The 19,736-nt window shown below is 36.9% G+C and overlaps 1 protein-coding gene across 2 annotated transcripts; it reads left to right on the plus strand.

Moving 5' to 3' along the window:
• The first annotated feature begins 4,046 nt into the window (after nt 1-4,046).
• Nucleotides 4,047-18,504, plus strand: LOC128021001 (remodeling and spacing factor 1). 2 transcript variants are annotated; one of them, XM_052607854.1, is made up of 16 exons: nt 4,047-4,305; nt 5,858-5,949; nt 6,148-6,240; nt 6,384-6,589; nt 6,734-6,882; nt 6,985-9,512; nt 10,189-10,461; nt 10,549-10,653; nt 10,739-10,818; nt 10,981-11,035; nt 12,826-12,935; nt 13,021-13,088; nt 13,175-13,382; nt 13,464-13,681; nt 14,329-14,508; nt 15,743-18,504. In XM_052607854.1, the coding sequence occupies exons 1-16, from the start codon at nt 4,152-4,154 to the stop codon at nt 16,267-16,269; spliced, it is 5,046 nt and encodes a 1,681-aa protein (XP_052463814.1). In that variant the 5' UTR covers nt 4,047-4,151; the 3' UTR covers nt 16,270-18,504. The 2 variants fall into 2 exon arrangements, with proteins under 2 accessions (XP_052463814.1, XP_052463816.1); XM_052607856.1 differs by having other exon boundaries at nt 4,049-4,305; nt 13,467-13,681.
• The last annotated feature ends 1,232 nt before the right edge of the window (nt 18,505-19,736 follow it).

A 19,736-nucleotide genomic window follows, 5' to 3' on the forward strand; every position in this document is an offset into this window, starting at 1 on the left:
CTAGAGATTCTTGTGTTTCCCCACCTGACGGAGAATAAGAAGCAGGCCAAAACTGGTTAATCATTTTCATTTGGATTCAAGAATTAATAAGTGTATTTATGTACTAATTCAATTTACCTCAGCAGACTGCTGATTCAAGATCAAGTTTCTTCCAAAGGAAAAACTCTCTTGTCTTTTGTTTTAAATGTTTCAACACTTGTGGCCATAGAACATTGTGGCTCAGTGTTCCAAAGCAGCATTCCAGCAGCGCAACACTACACAGTAACATTTAAGATCAATGCTAATCGTGTGATTTGGTGGATATAGATAAAGCATGACTGTAAAATCAACATTTCTCATAACTTTAGCTGTGGATACCCAGAAACACAAAAAACCTGTGTACAATACTGTATGAAACATAATAAATTACAGTGTATGTCTCATTAATTAAGCTCTGGGTTCCCAGAAACATAGAAATCAGCAGCATACAAAATAGTTTGAAATACGATAAAATACAGTGTGCTCACCAACCTTCTGCTAATATGAAATGGTTAGTCCAAAATGTACTGACAGAAAGCAAAATAATTATTTTCACCCAGGGTTTAATCCAGTGTGTTTTCCACCAAAGTATAGTGGAACCGCTCTGTCAAACTTGAATTTATAGGTGCATGTGCCGGCTGAAGCCAGACCCATGTGTTCCTCTAATGAGTCTAATTTTAACTTTGTGTGGCGAAGAACATGTACACTTGTTTACTAGTTGTCACCGATAGGGTTGTTGTCTGCCCTCCATATCAAATATATACACATATCAGTAAAAATTATATATTAAATTATTATATATTTATCTATTTTTTAAATGTATTTTTTTTTATGAATCAACTATATATGTGTGTATATGTGTGTGTGTGTGTGAGTGTATGTGTGTTATTTATTTATAAATACACACACACACACACATATATATATATATATATATATATATACACACACACATACATCCACAGGCTACATGTAATTTTGTAATGTTTACAGCTTATTTAATTTTAATTAATTTAGTTAATTATACATTTTAGTTTATTATACAATGAATGTCAAAGAAATCATTTTGGATACATTTTCTCAATTTTATTGTTTGCTATTATTCAAAAAAATAGATGTTCGTAAACACACACGTGTCACAGTCATGTGTTGCTTTGTCACCTTTGCCCTGCTTCCCAAAACACCTCTGGAAATTATAAATCTGAAAATAGTCCATGGTGATCTGATCACTCATTATCGTTTGGCTGCGACTTTGAACAAACGGCCAAATGGCAGTTACGTAACAGTGGCATTATCATGTTTCAATAAATGGTGAGAAATAATTGTTGTCTAGTCCTGCAATCTTGAAGCTGCTGTAGAAAGAAGAAGATCAGCTGAAGGAAAAAAAAAGCAAAATATCCTTCACAGACCTGTTTGTGCAAGTACATGAGATCAGGACACTGCGCTGCGTTATTATGATATTTCTGCCACAGCAGCTATTGCACCATTCAAATAAACAACCTGCTTCTGTTTGCAACCGTCATAAACCCACTAGTATGAATGAGTGACCTATAGGCTCCTGGAATGGGTTTGCATCACTGTTTGGCCAATAGCAGCTTTTGATTTCCACCTTTGTAAACCTTCATTGGACAACCATGTTATTTTCTTACCTTCTGTATTTTCAAGATTTGTTTGTGTCTAGACTGGAATCCCTTACATTTTCCCCATGGTTTGATTGTAAACTTAAGGCCTTACCTTTGCTGTCTGCTTCCAGCTGGAATCAGTTTCTTTAGTGTACCCTGTGATCATTCAGCCTCTAAAAGATGTAAACAAACACCCGTGTACTGCTAGACACACACTCACCCTGCCAGCTACTGAAAGTGGATACATCAATGACTGACGCAGACGCAGACATAAATTTATGTCTACCAAAGACAGCTGCCATTGAGACCTGCTTTATGTATGAATAAATATTTCCTCTGAAAGCACAGGCACATCTAAAAATATACCTCCCTGTTTTCAAGCAAAGGTCAGTAGGTCATGCTCAGTCTATGTAAAGGTATGCAAATATCTCAACAAAACTCCATATGTGGTCATTCATCATACAACTGCCCACCAAAAGTATTGGGACATTTAAGACACTTAAAATGTCTGAATGCCAGATAAATTATAGAATCAAACAGCATCAAGCTTGATCTTTTTTTTACTTCACATGCAATGACTTTTAACCATAGTTCCACTATTTTTGACAACCATAGAGTGTCCAAATATGATTATTTATTGTTTTGGAACAGTATATTTTTTGTTTCATGCACAACATGACATTTTCTTAAAAAAAATAAAAAAATAAATAAATAAATAAATCAGGTTGTATGTTTGAGAACCATAAAATGTCCAAATGCATCTATTTTCTTAATTATGAACTGTGTATTTACGTTTACATTTATTCATTTAGCAGACGCTTTTATCCAAAGTGACTTACAAATGAGGACAGTGGTAAATGGGAGCAGAGCCAGTGGTAGTTTTGTAGGCAAACATCAAAGCTTTGAACTTTATGCAAGCAGCTTTTGGTAGCCAGTTCAAATTGATAAATTGTATTTATTGTTTAATGCTACTTGATTTTATTGTAGAATGCAAATACATTTATTTTTTAAAGCAGCTAAGCACAAGTACAAAAGTTTAGTCAGTTAACACAATAATAAAATATTCTATTTAATAGACTGAAAAAATTCAGGCCAAATTTATATTACATGATAACTGAGTCATGTAGCACTAGTGATTTTCTTGGCCTCCTTAGGGTTCTAAGAGGAGTGCATTTAAAAATCTGACCAGTACGGAGGTGGTGAAAATTAACGTGACTGCTGATTTCAGAAAATGCCATTCTCAATTCCTCCTGTCCCACATTGCCACATCATTTTGCGCAGGCTATTGCTGTGTCAGCTGGCCGACTGCATTGAAATAAGTTTCGTTCTAGTCATTTATGCCCTTTTTTATAATCAACTATCAGTTAATGGTAATTTTTAGGTCTATGAGCACCTTTTACGTTATTTTAATTTTTTTTACATAACATGACATAAATGTTGAAATAAAAAATAAAAACATTCCCACAACACAGAATTGCAATAGTTCTGTATGTAGCTGTTGTTAATACAAGTATCTTTTGTAAGTAGTGAAATACAAGGAAATATTTATTAAGCAAATATTAGAAGTAATTATATGTGAATGATCAAGAAGTTCAATAGTAATAATTCTCAGTGGCATGAACATTTCTTTTTTCTTTTTACAAAACATTTCAGGAGACTGTAGAAATGTATGCTGACAATTCATGCTAAACCTCAACTGACTTGAACAGAAAATCTGCTGACTTCCTTAATCTTTCAGGTTTTAACAAATTAAACCAGGACTGAACATACTCTCCAAACCAGCCAATTTTCTGTCCTGTCTGATCAACTACATTATATTCTCAAATTTGACTGACTGTATATATATATATATATATATATATATATATATATATATATATATATATATATATATATATATATATATATATATATATGAACGCCTTTGTGAGACAAATACAGTGCAAATATCAAATTTACTGACAGCGCCCTCTGCTGGTAACCTATGGCATTAACAGTTCATTAACTTATCTTGATGTACTGAGAGTACACGACTACACTTTTTTGTTAGTGACCTTGGGATCAGTGTTCACTACAATATTTAAATATAAAAACCAATATGAAAAGTATTTATACTATATTTGTTTTCAGATAACAGGATAGATGTTAACAATGCTCTCCAACTCCAACTCTGCCTGTCTGGACTTCTTTCATGTCCTCTTTCTTCTCTCTCTCTCTGTCTTTCTCTGAAAAGCTTAAGAGTCCCTAAGAGTTGAAGTGACATAAATGCGTTTTTCTTTCGTTTGTCTCGTTTTTACTTAATATCTACAATGTTATGCCACTTTAATTGTTTAATTGAGGGGTCTTTGGGTTCCCCCTCTCTCTCGCACGCTTTCCGACTCTCTGCTGCTGCAGCTGGTTTGTTTACATCAGTTCAGTGTCTATGGCGCAAGGGCTTCTGGGCCATGTGTCTGCCATAGACGCAGTGCATTGTGGGGAGGTTGTGGTCCTCCAGCGGCTCGGTTCGGAATAATGTCTGCCTCGGAGGCAGCGGACGGTTCTTCCCCGGAGTTATGCCCGAGCTTCGCCGTTATCTGCTCGTTTCTGGAGCGGTATGGGGCTCTGCTGGACCTGCCGGAGGTGTCGTTCCCGGAGCTGGAGCGCAGTCTGCGGGAGAGCAGCGCGGGTGAGCCGCTCCTCCATTGTTGCTCTTCAGCCGCTTTATATGCCTTTAAAGGGCCGTTAGTTATTCCACCTGCAGGTGTCGGTGTTTTTGTCGCCGTTTGTGTAGCTAAAGCGCCGTTTCTGGCGTTAATTTCGGCGTTTTGTCCAACGGAAGGTTTTATTCCGCTTTATTTACTCATCACAGCGCACAGAAACGCATTGCTGCTTTATTTGCGTTTAAATTCGGCCTTTTACTAATAGCAATAAGTTTTATTTGCATATAACTACACACATATTGAGAGGAAAGAAATAATCATGTTTATTCATAGTTAAATAATAATTTGGCGTGAATTGGTGCGATGTGAAAAGCGCGCATGCGCAGAACGTGTAAACTTCCTGCCCGCGCGCCGCTGAGAGGGAGAAATGACAATATGGGAATATTTTGATTGTCAGACTTTGGTGAAAGTTATCAGTAAGCCATTTTATTTGTGTCTGTGATGGTTTTACTGCATTATAAACGTGTTAGGTGTGTATACGCTGAACTGACGCATGAATTGAGCAGCGTGTTAAATCCTAGCATTCCCTTAAAAATATGTGAGGGAATATATATAACTATAAATTGTAGTACACTAATTTACATTATAGGACACTAATAAAAAAAAAAAAAAAAATATATATATATATATATATATATATATATATATATATATATATATATAATGTGTAAGTTTGTGTGTGTTTTGTTGATAGTACCAAATCCTAAATAAAAATCGTCACCCTTTACTAAATCTTTACTATGTTGATCCTTCATAGAGTTAATTAAAAAAAAAAAAAAAAAAAAAGCTTTTTCTTTTTTTTTTTTGGAAAACTTGTCCCTTTAAATTACTGCAGTTTTGTTGTAGTAACAATACATGTACTAAAAGCTGGAACTATAGCAGCTATAGTACATTTGCTGTAGAGACAGATAAATTCTGCCATTTATTAACACATTTATATAAGTCCTTCAGTAAAGCATGTAGGGGACTATAGCAGTACAAGAACAACAGCAATATGAAATGGCCAGTAATGCGTTTATCATTGTGCAGCTACTTTACATGCAAATGTAATGTTTTTGCATGAATAAATAACACAATATTGGTTACAAACCATTGCAATTTTCTCAGATTCTGGTGCCCTAAAGGAGTGGTTCTTAAAACCTAAAATGGAATTACTTTCACCAATCTGTAATTTTGCCAGACTGTTGTTTATCTTTTTTTATTTTTCGCTTATTTGTATTTTTTTATATATATAAATGAACTAACCGTACCTACGTGTGAAGTTGGGCCAGACACTTAAATACACAGATGTGTTACTGAATGAACAAATATTGTTTTGAGTTAATAAGTCAATTAACAATTTAATGCATTTAAATGTCATTTTATGATGTGTGATTCTTCTAATCCACCAACTGATTTACAGACTACTTGAGATTAATCAAAGACAACACTTTGTGAACTACTGAGCTAAAACCTTACAACTGTTATTGTGTTATGGCTATGTAAATTCTAATTCTGCTTCTAACTCGGTGTGCCTAGTACCAAAACTTCTTGTCGACCTGCACGTGAAGTTACTGAGGAAAATTGGCAAGTCCGTGTCTGCAGACAGATGGGAGAAGAATCTCATTAAGGTGAGTAAATCAGTGTTAATTAAGTATTTAGTGACTCCTCATATGCCGCACATTCTGCTTTTAACAATCACTTGAAACTGCTGTGATTTATGGATCATTTCATAATGAATATGTGAATAGCTATGAGCACAGTGAGCAAATTACAGTCAATATTAGTCTCACCAGTGTTTAATTTTTGATGGCTTTATTCTTATATAGATCTGTCAGGAGTTTAACACCACATGGGCATGGGAGCTGGAAAAGAAAGGTTATCGAGAGATGACAGTGGAGTGTAAGACTGGGATACTGAAGGTAAAATGGGAAAATCTTTAATGTCACACCACTGGAATAATTTGCACTAGAACTTAATATTAATTTGTTAAACCTGTTGTTGCATTATGTATTTCTTTTTTATCAGCCGAATGTAACTTGAAAATGCTTTGTTTTTCAAACAGTACTTGTGTGAATGCCAGTTTGATGACAATGTCAAGTTTAAAACCACTATCAATGAAGAGGATCCAGATAAAATGCGCCTTCAGCCCATCGGCAAAGACAAAGATGGCCTCATGTACTGGTTCCAGCTAGATCAAGACCATAATGTTAGGGTCTATGTGGAAGAACAGGATGATCTGGATGGGTCATCCTGGAAGTGTATAGTAAGGTAGGCATCAATTTCCAGTGGAATTAAATTCACTTTCTGGATTAAATGCATTTATCTTCTCTCCCTGTTAATCTGTCAGAAAAAAACAATAATCAATACATAGACATAACCGATACATCTGTTAAACAAAATTTTCTATTCCAGAAATAGAGATGACCTAGCTCAAATCCTTGGACTGTTGAAGACTCACATTGATCCAGCCCTTTTAGTAAAGAAGGATCAGGAGGAGGGCTCATCTAGTAACAGTCCAAACCCAGAGAATGAAGAAAATAAGAAGAAAGAGGGAGCTGAAGGTATCTAAAAAGAAAAAGTAATATTTAGTATTGACTGAACACAGATTACTGATTTGTTTTGTATCTGTTTTGTATTTGTAAATCTGTATTTTTGACTTCTAGTGGAATTCAGAAATGAGAAGTCACAAAATGATTTATCCGCATCTGAAAATAAGGAAAACATCTTGGAGAAGGACAGTGCAACGCAAGAAGATGCAGAGACCACAGATGCTTTGTTGGAAAAAGGCTTGAAGGTGAAGGAAGAGCTACAGAAACATTCGGAGACGGCAGATGGCACTGGTGTTATTACTGGATCGATCAAAGAAGAGCCACAGGATGAGGAGGAGAAAGCCAAGGACTTGTCAGCACCTTCACAAAATGCGGAACAGGCAGAGGACGCGAAAAGAAAAACTCTAGAAGAGACTCAGAGAGCTTTGAAAAATGACCATCAAGCTAAAATCCCCCTGAAAAAGCGGGAAATGAAACTAAGTGAAGACTTCGACAGCAACAGCATGGTCGTACGAAATGCTCCGGTGAAAGAATCACAGACATGTTTTGATGACAGCAGATCAAGTGCTGAAAAGATCAACGGCCATGTCCCTCACTTTACACCGTCTGAGAGTGAAACGCTAAAAGGGTCAGAAAGTCTTCAAAAAGAAAGCACAGAAGAGAACATTTTCGAAAATCTCCCTCTTGTTTCAGATGAATCCAAAGAGGGAAAGGATGACCAGACGGTAGAGAAGATAGAAACAAATGAAAGCAGATCATGTGCTGAAGAGCAGATGGAGGTGGAGAAGCCGGAGGAATCCTGTGCTGTCATTGCAGAAGAGAACAAAGAAAAATCTGAAACTTCTCAATCTCACAAAAAGACCCCTGGAGAAGAAAAGCCCTCATCATTAAGTGAACAGTCAGAAAAGACACCTGGTTCTGAAGAAGTGACTGACAATAAAAAATCTCCCAATAGTAGCAATATGGATGCTACTGAAGTAAACGCATCAACACTGCCTGAAGAATCAATGAAAGATCTCCCAAACAAAGAGTCAACAAAAGATCTTGCAAGAGACGAGTCAGTGAAAACTCCTTCAAAAGATGAGCCAGCAAAAGATCAGTCCATGAAACATCTCTTAGAAGAAGAGACATCAGTTGAAAAGTCAACGAAAGACTTCTCGAAAGAAGCAGTGAGAGATCTCCCAAACACAGAATCAACAAAAGATTTTACAAGAGAAGGTTTGCTGAAAGATCTTCCAAAAGATGAGCCAGCAAAAGAAGAATCGATTAAAGATCTCTCGAAAGGAGAGACATCAAAAGAAGAGTCAATAAGAAAACCCTCAAATGAACAATCCAAGAAAGGTCTCGCAGAAGAGGAGTCACAGAAAGTTCTCACAGAAGAAAGTCAGCAATCTCCCAAAGACTCCAATAAAGACCATGAAAAACCAGATCCAACTGCTTCCATGCCAATGGAAACTGAGCCATTCCAGCCATCTAAAACAGAGGAGTCCTCTTCCCATGAAGTAATCAAACCACATTCTGGCGCAGAAAAGTCAGAGAATGCTGAAGAAACCAAACCTCGTCACAGCTTAGAAGACACCACCACAGAAAAAGAACCAACTTCCTTTGTCTCAACTGAAACTGAAAAACAGTGTTTGTCTGAAGGAGACAAATTCTCAACCAATGGAGAAAGTGAGTCCATTGCCTCTAAACCTTCTGAAGATTCAGATGGCCCTCAAGTCAAAGCGCGAGAGCAGTCTGCCTCCCCTAAGTCAGCATCAAGTGATCTTGAAAAATCATCTGTTTCTGATTCAACGAATAAGCTGAGCACACCAAAAACCACAGAGAAAGAAGACGGCGAGGAAAAATGTGATACAGCTGAAACTGATAAAAATGAGAATTTGGAAACGTCAAAAGACAAGGATGAAAAGGGTGAAGCTGCAAACAGATCTGAAGAATTGGCAGTGAAAAAATCAGAGGACGTTAAAGCTACAGAACAACCCAATGAATCCAACAGTTCAGAGAAACCTTCCTCTGATAGAGACCACGAAAAGGAACCAGATTCAGAGGAAGGGAACAAAGAGATCAGTAAAGCTAATAAACTTCAGTCAGCTGTTGAGGAGGGATGTGATATAACAACAGCGAGTAAGAAGGAAACCGATGTTCCTGTAGATCAAAACACCACCTCAAGCCAACAATCTAAGCAAGAAACTACTTCTGAAGAACGTGACACTTCTGGTGATGTTCAAGAAAAAAGCAACACTGCTGTGAAAAGCAGTAAAAGACCAGGGCGGCCTCCAAAGAAGGCTCAGGAGAGTCAGGATGAGGATAAAACAGGGGATGAACAAGAAGAAATGGGACGACAGGAAGGGATTCGCATGAAGCTCAAAATCCCAGCTCACAGGCGAAAGAGAGAACTTCAGAGAGAAGAGGTGAGGGGAGATTCAGAGTCTGAGGTGACTGATGGCAGGTGCTTGAGGAGATCTCCGAGAATCTGCAGACCCACCGCTAAAGTTGTAGAGATCCAGGACAGGAGGGCAGAGCGGAAGCAGGCCACTCCTGTGTCAGAGAAAGAAAAGGATGACAACGAAGACAAAGAGGATGAGGATTCTGTACAGAGGAAACCAAGGAAAGCTGAGCCAGATGGGCAAACAAAACCAAAGGTGTGTGTTCCTTTTTTTTACAATTAGAATACCTTTGCCATTTTCTGACGCTCATTTAAAGTTAACCTTTTAAAGCACGATTCATAACAGTTCAATGTGTCTTTAGTAAATCTCAAAATAAATATCCACTTATCATACTGTACATTGCACTGTTGTCGGGACTAAATTAACTTGTAGCAATACGATTATTAATTTTAGTTTTTAGTGTTTAATTTCCATTTATTTAGGTAAAATTGTGTAGAATTAATATCTGCAATTTATTGGCCATAACATGAGGAAACATACCAGTAAAACAGTAACATTGTGATATATTTTTTTCCTGTGATGCAGAGCTGAATTTTCAGCAGCCATTACTCCAGTCTTCAGTGTCACATGATCCTTCAAAATCATTCATAAATGATGGTTAGGTGCTTAAGAAACATTTCTTATGATTACCAGTGTTGAAAACAGTTGTGCTGCTTAATATTTTGGTGGAAACCTAGATATTATTTTCAGGATTTTTGGTCTGTTGTAGCATCAAAAAATGTCTTTATTGTGATTTTGGTCAATTTAATGGATCCTTGCTGAATAAAAGTTTTAAAAATATTTTTTTTTTACTGACCCCAAACTTTTGAATGGTAGAGATTTATTTGATCATAGCTGCGGGTCATTCACAGTGTAACTCAATATTCAACAGGTGGGGAGACGTCGGAAACGACAACCATGGTCTCGCATGAGACGTAAAAAGAAAAGTTCTGACGATGATGATGACGAGGAGACCGAGAGTGAGGAAGAGGAGACAGAGGAGGATGACAGCGATGAAGATTTCAAGGTAGAGAAGACCAGGAAGAGAAGGAGAAACCGAAACCGAGAGAGGAACAGCTCTGACTCCTCTACCTCTTCATCAGAAGATGATCAACCTAATGATGACCCCTGCAAACACTGTGGCCTTCCCAACCATCCCGAGCTGGTGTGGCACACTTCTGCAAAATATCTTCATCTTCTTATAGTTACAGTCAGAAGTGCTGCTTTTAACCTCTCATTTCTGTTCCCCAAGATACTCCTGTGTGATTCCTGTGACAGCGGCTACCACACCGCCTGTCTGCGGCCTCCGCTCATGATCATACCAGATGGGGAATGGTTCTGCCCCCCCTGCCAGCATGTGAGTCAATTCAGATTTCAAGAATCCCTTTACAGAAAAACACCATCCTGGCTATTCAAATGCTGATGATCTATTTCTCTTCCAGAAACAACTTTGCGACAGGCTCGAGGAGCAATTGCAGAATTTGGATGCAGTCCTTAAAAAGAAAGAACGTGCAGAACGGAGGTAAATTAAGAGATATTTAGACCAGCTCAAGTGAATTAGTTTGAACCAGTTGCAGAAAAGTTTATGAATTAAATCCTGTTAACCTCTATCAGTCTGTTAACAATTTACTGTGCCTTGGCATGATGACCAATATAAGAAATCATTGTTATTCTTCCCTCACAGGAAAGAGCGACTGATGTATGTTGGCATCAGTCTAGAGAACATCATCACACCCTCTGTAAGTGCCTACAGTGCTCATTGAAAGTAATGAATTTCTGATCGCGATTACAATTATGGATGCAACAATTATGTAATTGTTTAGTCCACTTATGTTATTCTGCATGCTTAAGATGCACTTATTTCTTTCTACATGTTATCTTAAAAAAAGAAGAGCACTTAAAAAATATAAAATGTAACTAATCTGCTGTCATAAAAATAACTTAAAGGGGGGGTGAAATGCTCGTTTTCACTCAATATCCTGTTAATCTTGAGTACCTATAGAGTAGTACTGCATCCTTCATAACTCCAAAAAGTCTATATTTTTATTATATTTATAAGAGAAAGATAGTCTGTACCGATTTTTCCCGGAAAAACACGAGCGCCTAGAGGCGTGACGTGTGGGCGGAGCTAAAGAATCACGAGCACCAGTAGGCTTTTGAGTTGAGAGCATGTGGAAGCTGTGACACAGATCCAGAGGCTGAAATTTAACAAGAGCAGCATCAGCAAAGGCGGTATGCTATGTGGTATGTACTGAAACTGTATATATTTGCTTAGCGGTTTTGGAAAATGACTAAGTTCCACTTTACGTCGTCTTTTTTTTTTTTTTTTTTAAGCTGTACATGTGGAAAGTGCAGTTTGATGACAACATCGCATGTTGTTTACTTGATGTGCTTATGCGCTGATAGCTAAATTAACAACACAGAGATATTTGAAGCAGTTTTACTCACCGCATGTGGTTCCAACACAAGATCGTGACCCTTTTTAGTTGGGACTGCATTATCCTTAAGAAATAAACGATGTGCAAATCCGAAATGCAGGGAACAAACAAAAACACTTGCACAACTCCGTTGATGCTCTGTAAAGATAAACTCTATACACTGGTCCCTTAATGCTGTTTCTCTTTTGGTAATCTGTGCAGGGTTGTCTTGCCCTGGCAACCAAAAACACACTTCTTATGTGACTTTTCACGACGCTCTCGCTCTGATCAGGCTGTGCTCAGCCTCTCAGTGCTCTGCTATACGGGAGCGCGCGCTCTTCCGGCAGAAGTGCCTTAGGACCCATATAAGGAAATTCTGCTCCATCTAACGTCACACAGAGCCATACTCGAAAAAAACTTTCCGAAACTTGTGACAAACCGGAAGAGGTTTTTTTGGAACAAAAATACTCCTTCAAACGTACAACTTAATTTTTGAAACTTTGTCCATGTTTAGCATGGGAATCCAACTCTTTAAAAGTGTAAAAAACTCAGTATGCATGAAATAGCATTTCACCCCCCCTTTAAGCATTGGAATTATTATTATTTTTTATTTTTTTTAAGCCCAACTATTTTTAATTATGAAGAAATATTTGGAGTACTTTAAACTCTATAATACATAATCAGAATTTAAAATGCTGTTCAAAAGTTTGGTGTTAGTATAATTTTTGTTTTTGAAAGATTTTATATTTATTTGATAAAAAAATACAGTAAAACCACAATATCAAGAAGAAAAAAGATAATAAATGAAAATGTTTTCTATTTTAATATATTTAAAATGTAATTTATTCCTGTGATGTCTTCAGTGTCATAATATGCTGATTTGCTGCTCGAGAAACATTTCTTATTATCATCAATGAAAACAGTTGTGCTGCTTAATATTTTTGTGGAAGCTGAGAATTTTTTTCAGTACTCTTTGATGAAAAGAAGAAGAAAAAAAAAAAAAGGCATTTATTTGACATCAGAAAACTTTACTGTCACTTTGATCAATTAAATGCATCCTTGCTGAATCAAAGTATTAATTTCTTATTAAAAAATCTTACCCAAAACTGAAGGTTGAAGTGGAGGAAGAAAAGCAGGAGCTGGTGAAAGAGAAGAAAGATGTAAAGAAGAGCAAAAGTTGGGGACTGAGATCAACCAGGGCCAAGAAAAACATAAGCTACAGGTATGTGAATCAACTTACTTACATAATCATTATTATCTAACGCCATTTACGCAGTTGTTAATTTTTATTGTTATATTTTTGGCAGATTTGATGAATTTGATGAAGCGATCGAAGAGGCAATCGAGGAAGACATTAAAGAGGCAGAGGGTGGAGGTAGGGGAGCATTTTCATACATCACACTAGTGTTGATATTAAAGCTTTAACATGGGAGATTAGACTGGCCAAATGTGTCAACACAGGAGCAGGCCGGGGTAAGGACATGGCGAACATCACAGGCCACAGAGAGAAGGACATCACCACCATCCTACAAGAGGATGGGAAGGAGAATGGGCGGCCGCGGCGAACCAGTGCAGCTCAGAAGAAGAAGCGACGGCGGCTCAATGATCTAGACAGCGACAGCACAGTGGACGAAGAAGAGAGCGAAGATGAGTTCCGTCTCAGTAACAGGTAATGTTAAACTGCTTTTAATTTAAGATAAGTACAGAATCCTGCCAATGAAATAACACTTACTCTGCTCTGATTGGTCAGCAGTTCAGAGGATGAGGAGTGTGTGGCCTCTGATAACGAGGCAGAGAGCGAAGCAGAAGTCCCTTCCTATGAGGACAGTGACTTTGGGAGTGAGGCTGACCGCCCGCGGAGGAGACAGCCGCCGCGGAGGAGACAGCCGCCGCGCAGGAGACGCAAACCGAAAGGATACTCTGATGAGGAGGAGCTGGAAACTGACGAAGAGGAGGAAGAGGAGATAGGTGAGGCATTTATAAAAAATATATATATATTTTAAAATGAAAAATTATACTTAATATGCAACCCTGTTATGTATTCTGACAGTTTTTGATATTGTAGAATTTTTGTTAATGTCGTTTATTTTTGTTTGTTTAAAAATAAATAAAAAAAATTACAAATTAAGAGTTGTAGATAATTAAAAGTAAAAGCTGGTTTAATATTTGTGTTTGAACTGCTGAGGTAGACAAATAATGTTTTCTGAAGGTTAAAAAAATGTGGATTCCATTTTTTTGTTTTTAGACAATTTGTACCATGCTTGTTTGGGGTGTAACAATATACCAGTGCCACATTACGCACTGAAACATTCTTTTACAGTCGTGTTCTCATAATAATTTTTTTAAGCCTATATGACAGATTTGTTATGCAGAGGTTGCCCTTAATGGTACCTTCCTTTTCAAAGTGATTCAAGCAATTCAAAACCATTATGGGTGTACACAAGTGTCTCAGCAGGGGGCGGAGTAGGCCAAGAGAGTATCACAGAATTTCAGTTCAGTTTGAATATCATTTCACCACTGGTAATTATGGTTTGCTGTTTGTTTACTGATATATTTCCATGTTTGTTTATCTTGTTTTGTGTGTATATCATTGTGTGTGGGGGATTTGCATGCAGCAACGGAAGGCTCTAGTGAATTCAGTGACAGCGATCTGGACATCCGCTGTCGGCGGTCTTATCGGAGTCGTAAGCAAGAGGTGAATTACTGTGAAAGTTCAGATTCTGACGGCTCACAGGCCAGCACCAACAAAGACAAAAAGAAGAAACGAAGACGTCTTTCCAGCTCTGACAGTGAAGGTGCTGATCACATCAGAGGATATTCACTGCATAAGGCTTATTTTTGTTATATATGTGACCCTGGACCTCAAAACCAGTCTGAAGTGTCAATTTTTCGAAATTAAGATTTATATAATGAATAAATAAGCTTTCAATTGGTTTGTTAAGATAGGACAATATTTGGCAGAGATACAACTATTTGAAAATCAGGAATCTGAGGATGCAAAAAAAAAAATCCAAATACTAAGAAAATCACCTTTAAAGTTGTCCAAATTAATTCTTAGCGATGCATATTACTAATGAAAAATTTAGTTTTGATATATTTACAGTAGGAAATGTACAGAATATCTTCATGGAACATGGTCTTTACTAAAAAACTTTTTTTTTTTTTTTAATCGTACAGTGTTTTTTAGCTATTGCTAAAAATTTTCCCCCAGCGATTTAGGGGTGGTTTTGTGGTCCAGGGTCACATATGACATTGACCTCTATAATATAATTATTATTATTTTATCATGATCTTATAACATATCGCTAGAATTACTAGTGATATACTGACACAAGTTTTTCAGTAGCTGGTAGTAATATATAGAAACCTGGATTTCTGATATGTACATAATATACACTACTGTTCAAAAGTTTAGGAGTCAGATTTATTTTTAATTTTTAAAAGAAATTATTACTTTTATTTAGCAAGGATGCATTAAATGAATCTAATTTTACAGTAAAGACTTATTGCATGTTACAAAAGATTTTATTTCACGTAAATGCTGTTCTTTTGATGTTTCTGTTAATCAAAGAATTTAAAAAAAAATCACAAAAATATTAAACGGAACTGTTTTCAACATTGATAATAATTCAGAAATGTATCTTGAGAAGACTGGACTAATGCTGAAAATTCAGTTTTGCCATCACAGGAAGAAGAATTACATTTTAAAACATTATTATAGAAAACAGTGACTTTTGTTATAATTTGGTTTTTACTATATATATTTTTTAAATCAAATTAATACAACCTTTGTGAACATAAGAAACTTTTAAAAAATATAGGAAATCTCACTGACCCCAAATTATAGTATAATTATAGTATATAATACATATATTTTTATGTTTATATATACATCTGTATTAATATATGCTCAGTACTTATAAAAATACAAAATATGTTGTTGATGTATGGTTGATAAAGATTCAGTTTTAACTGTTAGTTTGATGAATGAAGCGTTACAAATGATTTTTTTGTCTTTTGCTCCTCCAGTTAGTTTCCAGTCAGCTGAATCTGATGAAGAGGACAGGAAACCCAAGAAGATAAGAGCTGACTCATCCGAGGAAGAATCCAGAAAACGTCGCAGACGCCTATCCCTTAAACGCCGGAGGGAGTCGGAGGATGACGATGATGACGACGATTCGGACGAATCAGAGGAAGAAGAGCGGCCCGTTCGGAAGCGCGTGAACCGCATCGACTCTGACGACAGCGAGAGTGAAGAGGAGGTGAAGAAGAGCCCGTCGGAGAAAGAGACCGAGGAGACCGTTGGCAAAGGGCCCAGTCCACTGGACTACAACTTAGTGGAGCTTCCTCCAACTAACGGACAGAGCCCGATGAAGAGTTTGGAGGGTCTCATACCACGACCTGGGGTGGGAGTGATATCTAAAAATGGCAACGCCCCATCAGCTGTATCCATAGCGCCAAATGGTATGGAGATTGCAGCGCAGGACGAGGATGAGGACGACCTTTTGGGCGTCACAGACCTCGTAGACTATGTATGCAACAGTGAACAGTTATAAACTGCTATTCTTTTTCTTTTTTACATTTTATTCTTATTTTCCGACCCTCATCCTGTTTTCACCAGTCAGCACGGATCACGTCAACACTCCCTGTTAATCGTGCCAGCAGAACCGATCAGGGACAAATCAGGTGGAACATTAATAATAGCTGTAAATATTTTACTGAGCAAAAGTATCAAGGGAAGGACAACCCAATCCTTCCAAGAGACACTCCCTGAGATATTCCTCCTGAAGTATCGTTTGCGTTCGATAAGAGCGATCGCTCTCAAACACACCCTCTCTGGAAACAACCTCTAAAACCTCTTTTTACACTAATCACACAGCCATGCTCACACTCACATGTCTGACGTAGAGACATTTGTCGAGTTTACGTGTGTTTTGATCTCCACTGCTCTCAGTTGCACATTACAAAGAGAACCGGAAGTGGGTGGAGTCAGTACAAAGGGGGTGGAGTCTTCGTTTTAGTGACGTTCCAGACATCGCTAAATATCTTTATCCTTTGTTTCCTCTCCGAGGCCATTTTTAATCGTTCATCTTTTATAATCTAATTGGAGTGGAAGTTGAATTTCTACCGATTGGTTTCATAATGTCATTTGATGGCGAGAAAAAAAAAAAGTTTTTATTAGGTGATGTCATTATAAGCTTTGTTTTGTTATACTATTTATTATAAAATTGTCATTTGTACCTGAAATTATCGCTTGGTTGTACAGTTGCTCACACCATTATAGCAAAAGAATCCTGGAAGTTTCTAAGAGATGTCTAATGATGGAAATTGCTCATATACTTACGCCAACATACTAATAAATTATGTTGCTTTGGACTGTTTTAGCACCACATTTTGATTTGAATCCAAACACTATTTACTCTGGCAGCTTTTCAATGCATCAAATGCCAAATCTTCCACTCGCGGATGATAAAATGCTGAGGACTCTCACCCACACCGATGCACAGTTTGTTTTTCTGAGGGATTTCTTGAAGTTTAGTGCTGATCATCTCATTTTAATGCAGATATTCCATCTAATGGATTCTTCTTTGCCCATCGTGTCCAGCTTATTTCTGTTTCAGTGCACTATATTCATTTTCTTTATATGAATATAATAATTGTAATGTTTTCCTTTTGTTTTTAAGCATACTAATGATGTGTATGATTTGTTTTGTTCTTCATCAATTACAAAGCAATACATTTTTCTTACAAAACATGCAGGAAGAGATCCATCATCTCCTGGTTTTGTCTATTTTTTTAAAGACCGAAATTCATGTTGCTGCTGATATTCAAATGATTTCCAACCTTTTCCGAGAGCAGCGTGATGTGAGATGCTCCTCTGAGACGTAAGAACGCGTCTGAGAAACAGTGTATAATCTGTAGTTTTCTGCTGTAACATATTAGAAGCATTTCTAAATCATTTAAAGTATACATAGCAGTCCTTTTATGATTGCAGCTGTTTATAATTTGTTTTTTAGGTACATTTGTACCACTCCAAAGTGGGCACGTCTGTCTTTTTTCATTAGTGCGTTTTCGATTTCAGTTTTGTCTTCTTTGAGAGTTTTCACTCTCTCTGTCTCATTTCCACTGATTGTTAAAACAGTTCTGAGAAATGTCTGTTCTCAGAGAAAAAGGCATTTGATATAAAGCCCAACAGACAGTTTTAATTGTTTCGATGTCAGCAATGATCGACAAAAGCGGTGTAAAAATGTCTTGTACATTAATGTTTATGCTTGGCATGCACATATATTCTAGTCTGATTTATTTTCTGTTGCAGCATTAGGGCATCAGATTTTGAAAATAATACTTCCCAGAATCTTTTTTTTTTTTTTTTTTTACAAATACAGTTTTAGACATGCTAAGACCAAGAGCATCATTAGATGCTAGACCACAATGCATTTCTCCTAAGGTGGTCTATTAACAGTATTGGGCCAATGTTTAATTCCTGTGTAATTTAAAAATCAAAGGTACAGACATCTATTTGAAACTGAGGCCCAGCCTCTAATGACACAGTATATCTGGTTAATTTTGTGGTTAATAATGAGAGATGCCAACAGCAGTGTTTGAAAATATTTGGCTGATGTAGTTTGACAGCAGATGGGCAGATGCAGTCTGGTTTTAGCTTTTAGAGTCGTCCTTTGTGTTTGTCTGTTCCTCTTTTGGATGTTTTTGTTAACTGTATTGTAATTTCTTTCATATGATTTATTATCTTGTACATTTGTCATAATAAAAATGAAATGAAACCTGTGTAATACTTTTATATGTGCAAAGATTCTTGTGTTTAGTTATGGCAATCGACTTTTACGTTTTCTGTTTATTAGAGCTCATTGACAACGTAATTGCATGCAATTTATTGTGACTGATGCACTTTTGATGTTAATATTTTGGAAAAGGTTGTTTTGCAAATATGAAGCCATTTTGTAGAGGTGTAATATTTTCTCCTGGGATGTGTTTTTCCAGTTAATTGTAGATATCAACAGTAATAGGCAAGAGAAGAGAACGCTGAACACAAGGTGGGTGTTAAGCTAAGATGAATCTGACAGTGCAGTTCTCAATGTGACCACATGGTGGCGACCAATTTGAGAATAGAAACCTATTCTAACGATGTACACTGCAATATTGCATTTTTCGTTTTGAAAACGTGTCTGGTTAATATTTATCTAATAATCATCCTACCAACCTGTTCTGGCTGGTCTATAGCTGATTTTAGAGTGGTTTTATCTCGCCCAGAATCAACTTTTATAATGCGATCTGCTAACAGAGACCAGCTGTGAAAGAGGATTTACTCGTTCGGATCTCATTACGGCCGAGTATGAGCGGAATACTAATGCTGCTGCTCTCTGCATATTAACTGTCCTCACATATTCAAACTTTTAAGTTTGTATAGAAGAATGAGTGTTAGGGATGGAGAATAGAGCATGAGGGTCGTGTGATGAGAACCCTCTGAATTTGGCCCATTCAAAAAAAGCACACTTGTTTTGGTGAAATACTTAAGGCTTGACGATTACATGTAAATTCATGGGCCATTTTCTTATTGCTTTATGTGTCACGGTCTTTTCTATTGAAGATAGGCTAATAACCCCCGGTTTATTTTAAATATTTGTCAAGTAAATAAATCCAGAACTCACTTTTATGCAGTTAAACTGTCTTTTTATCATATAGGTTTGCCTGTAACCGCATCGGAATGCTAAAAAAAATACATTTTATTTTTTTACCAACAAATGTCCGGTTTTTAAATATAAAAAAGTTTGTTTTAGCAAATGTTACGAAAATGTGATGTAAGTTGCTTTGGCAAAGCACTGTAAGTTGCTTTGGATAAAGGCGTCTGCTAAATGCATAAATATACTGAAAGAATGTTTGCTCATAACTTTGAACGAAACTTGTCGGGACAGAAAATCCTTCTTGGGCAAATTTGACCTCATTAAGGTGGATCTGCTCTATATTAGTGCCATTAACTCTTTAGTTCCTCTATAAGATGAACCAT

Source organism: Carassius gibelio, chromosome A10 (genome assembly GCF_023724105.1).
Source record: "Carassius gibelio isolate Cgi1373 ecotype wild population from Czech Republic chromosome A10, carGib1.2-hapl.c, whole genome shotgun sequence".
Classification (NCBI taxonomy): Eukaryota; Metazoa; Chordata; class Actinopteri; order Cypriniformes; family Cyprinidae; genus Carassius; species Carassius gibelio.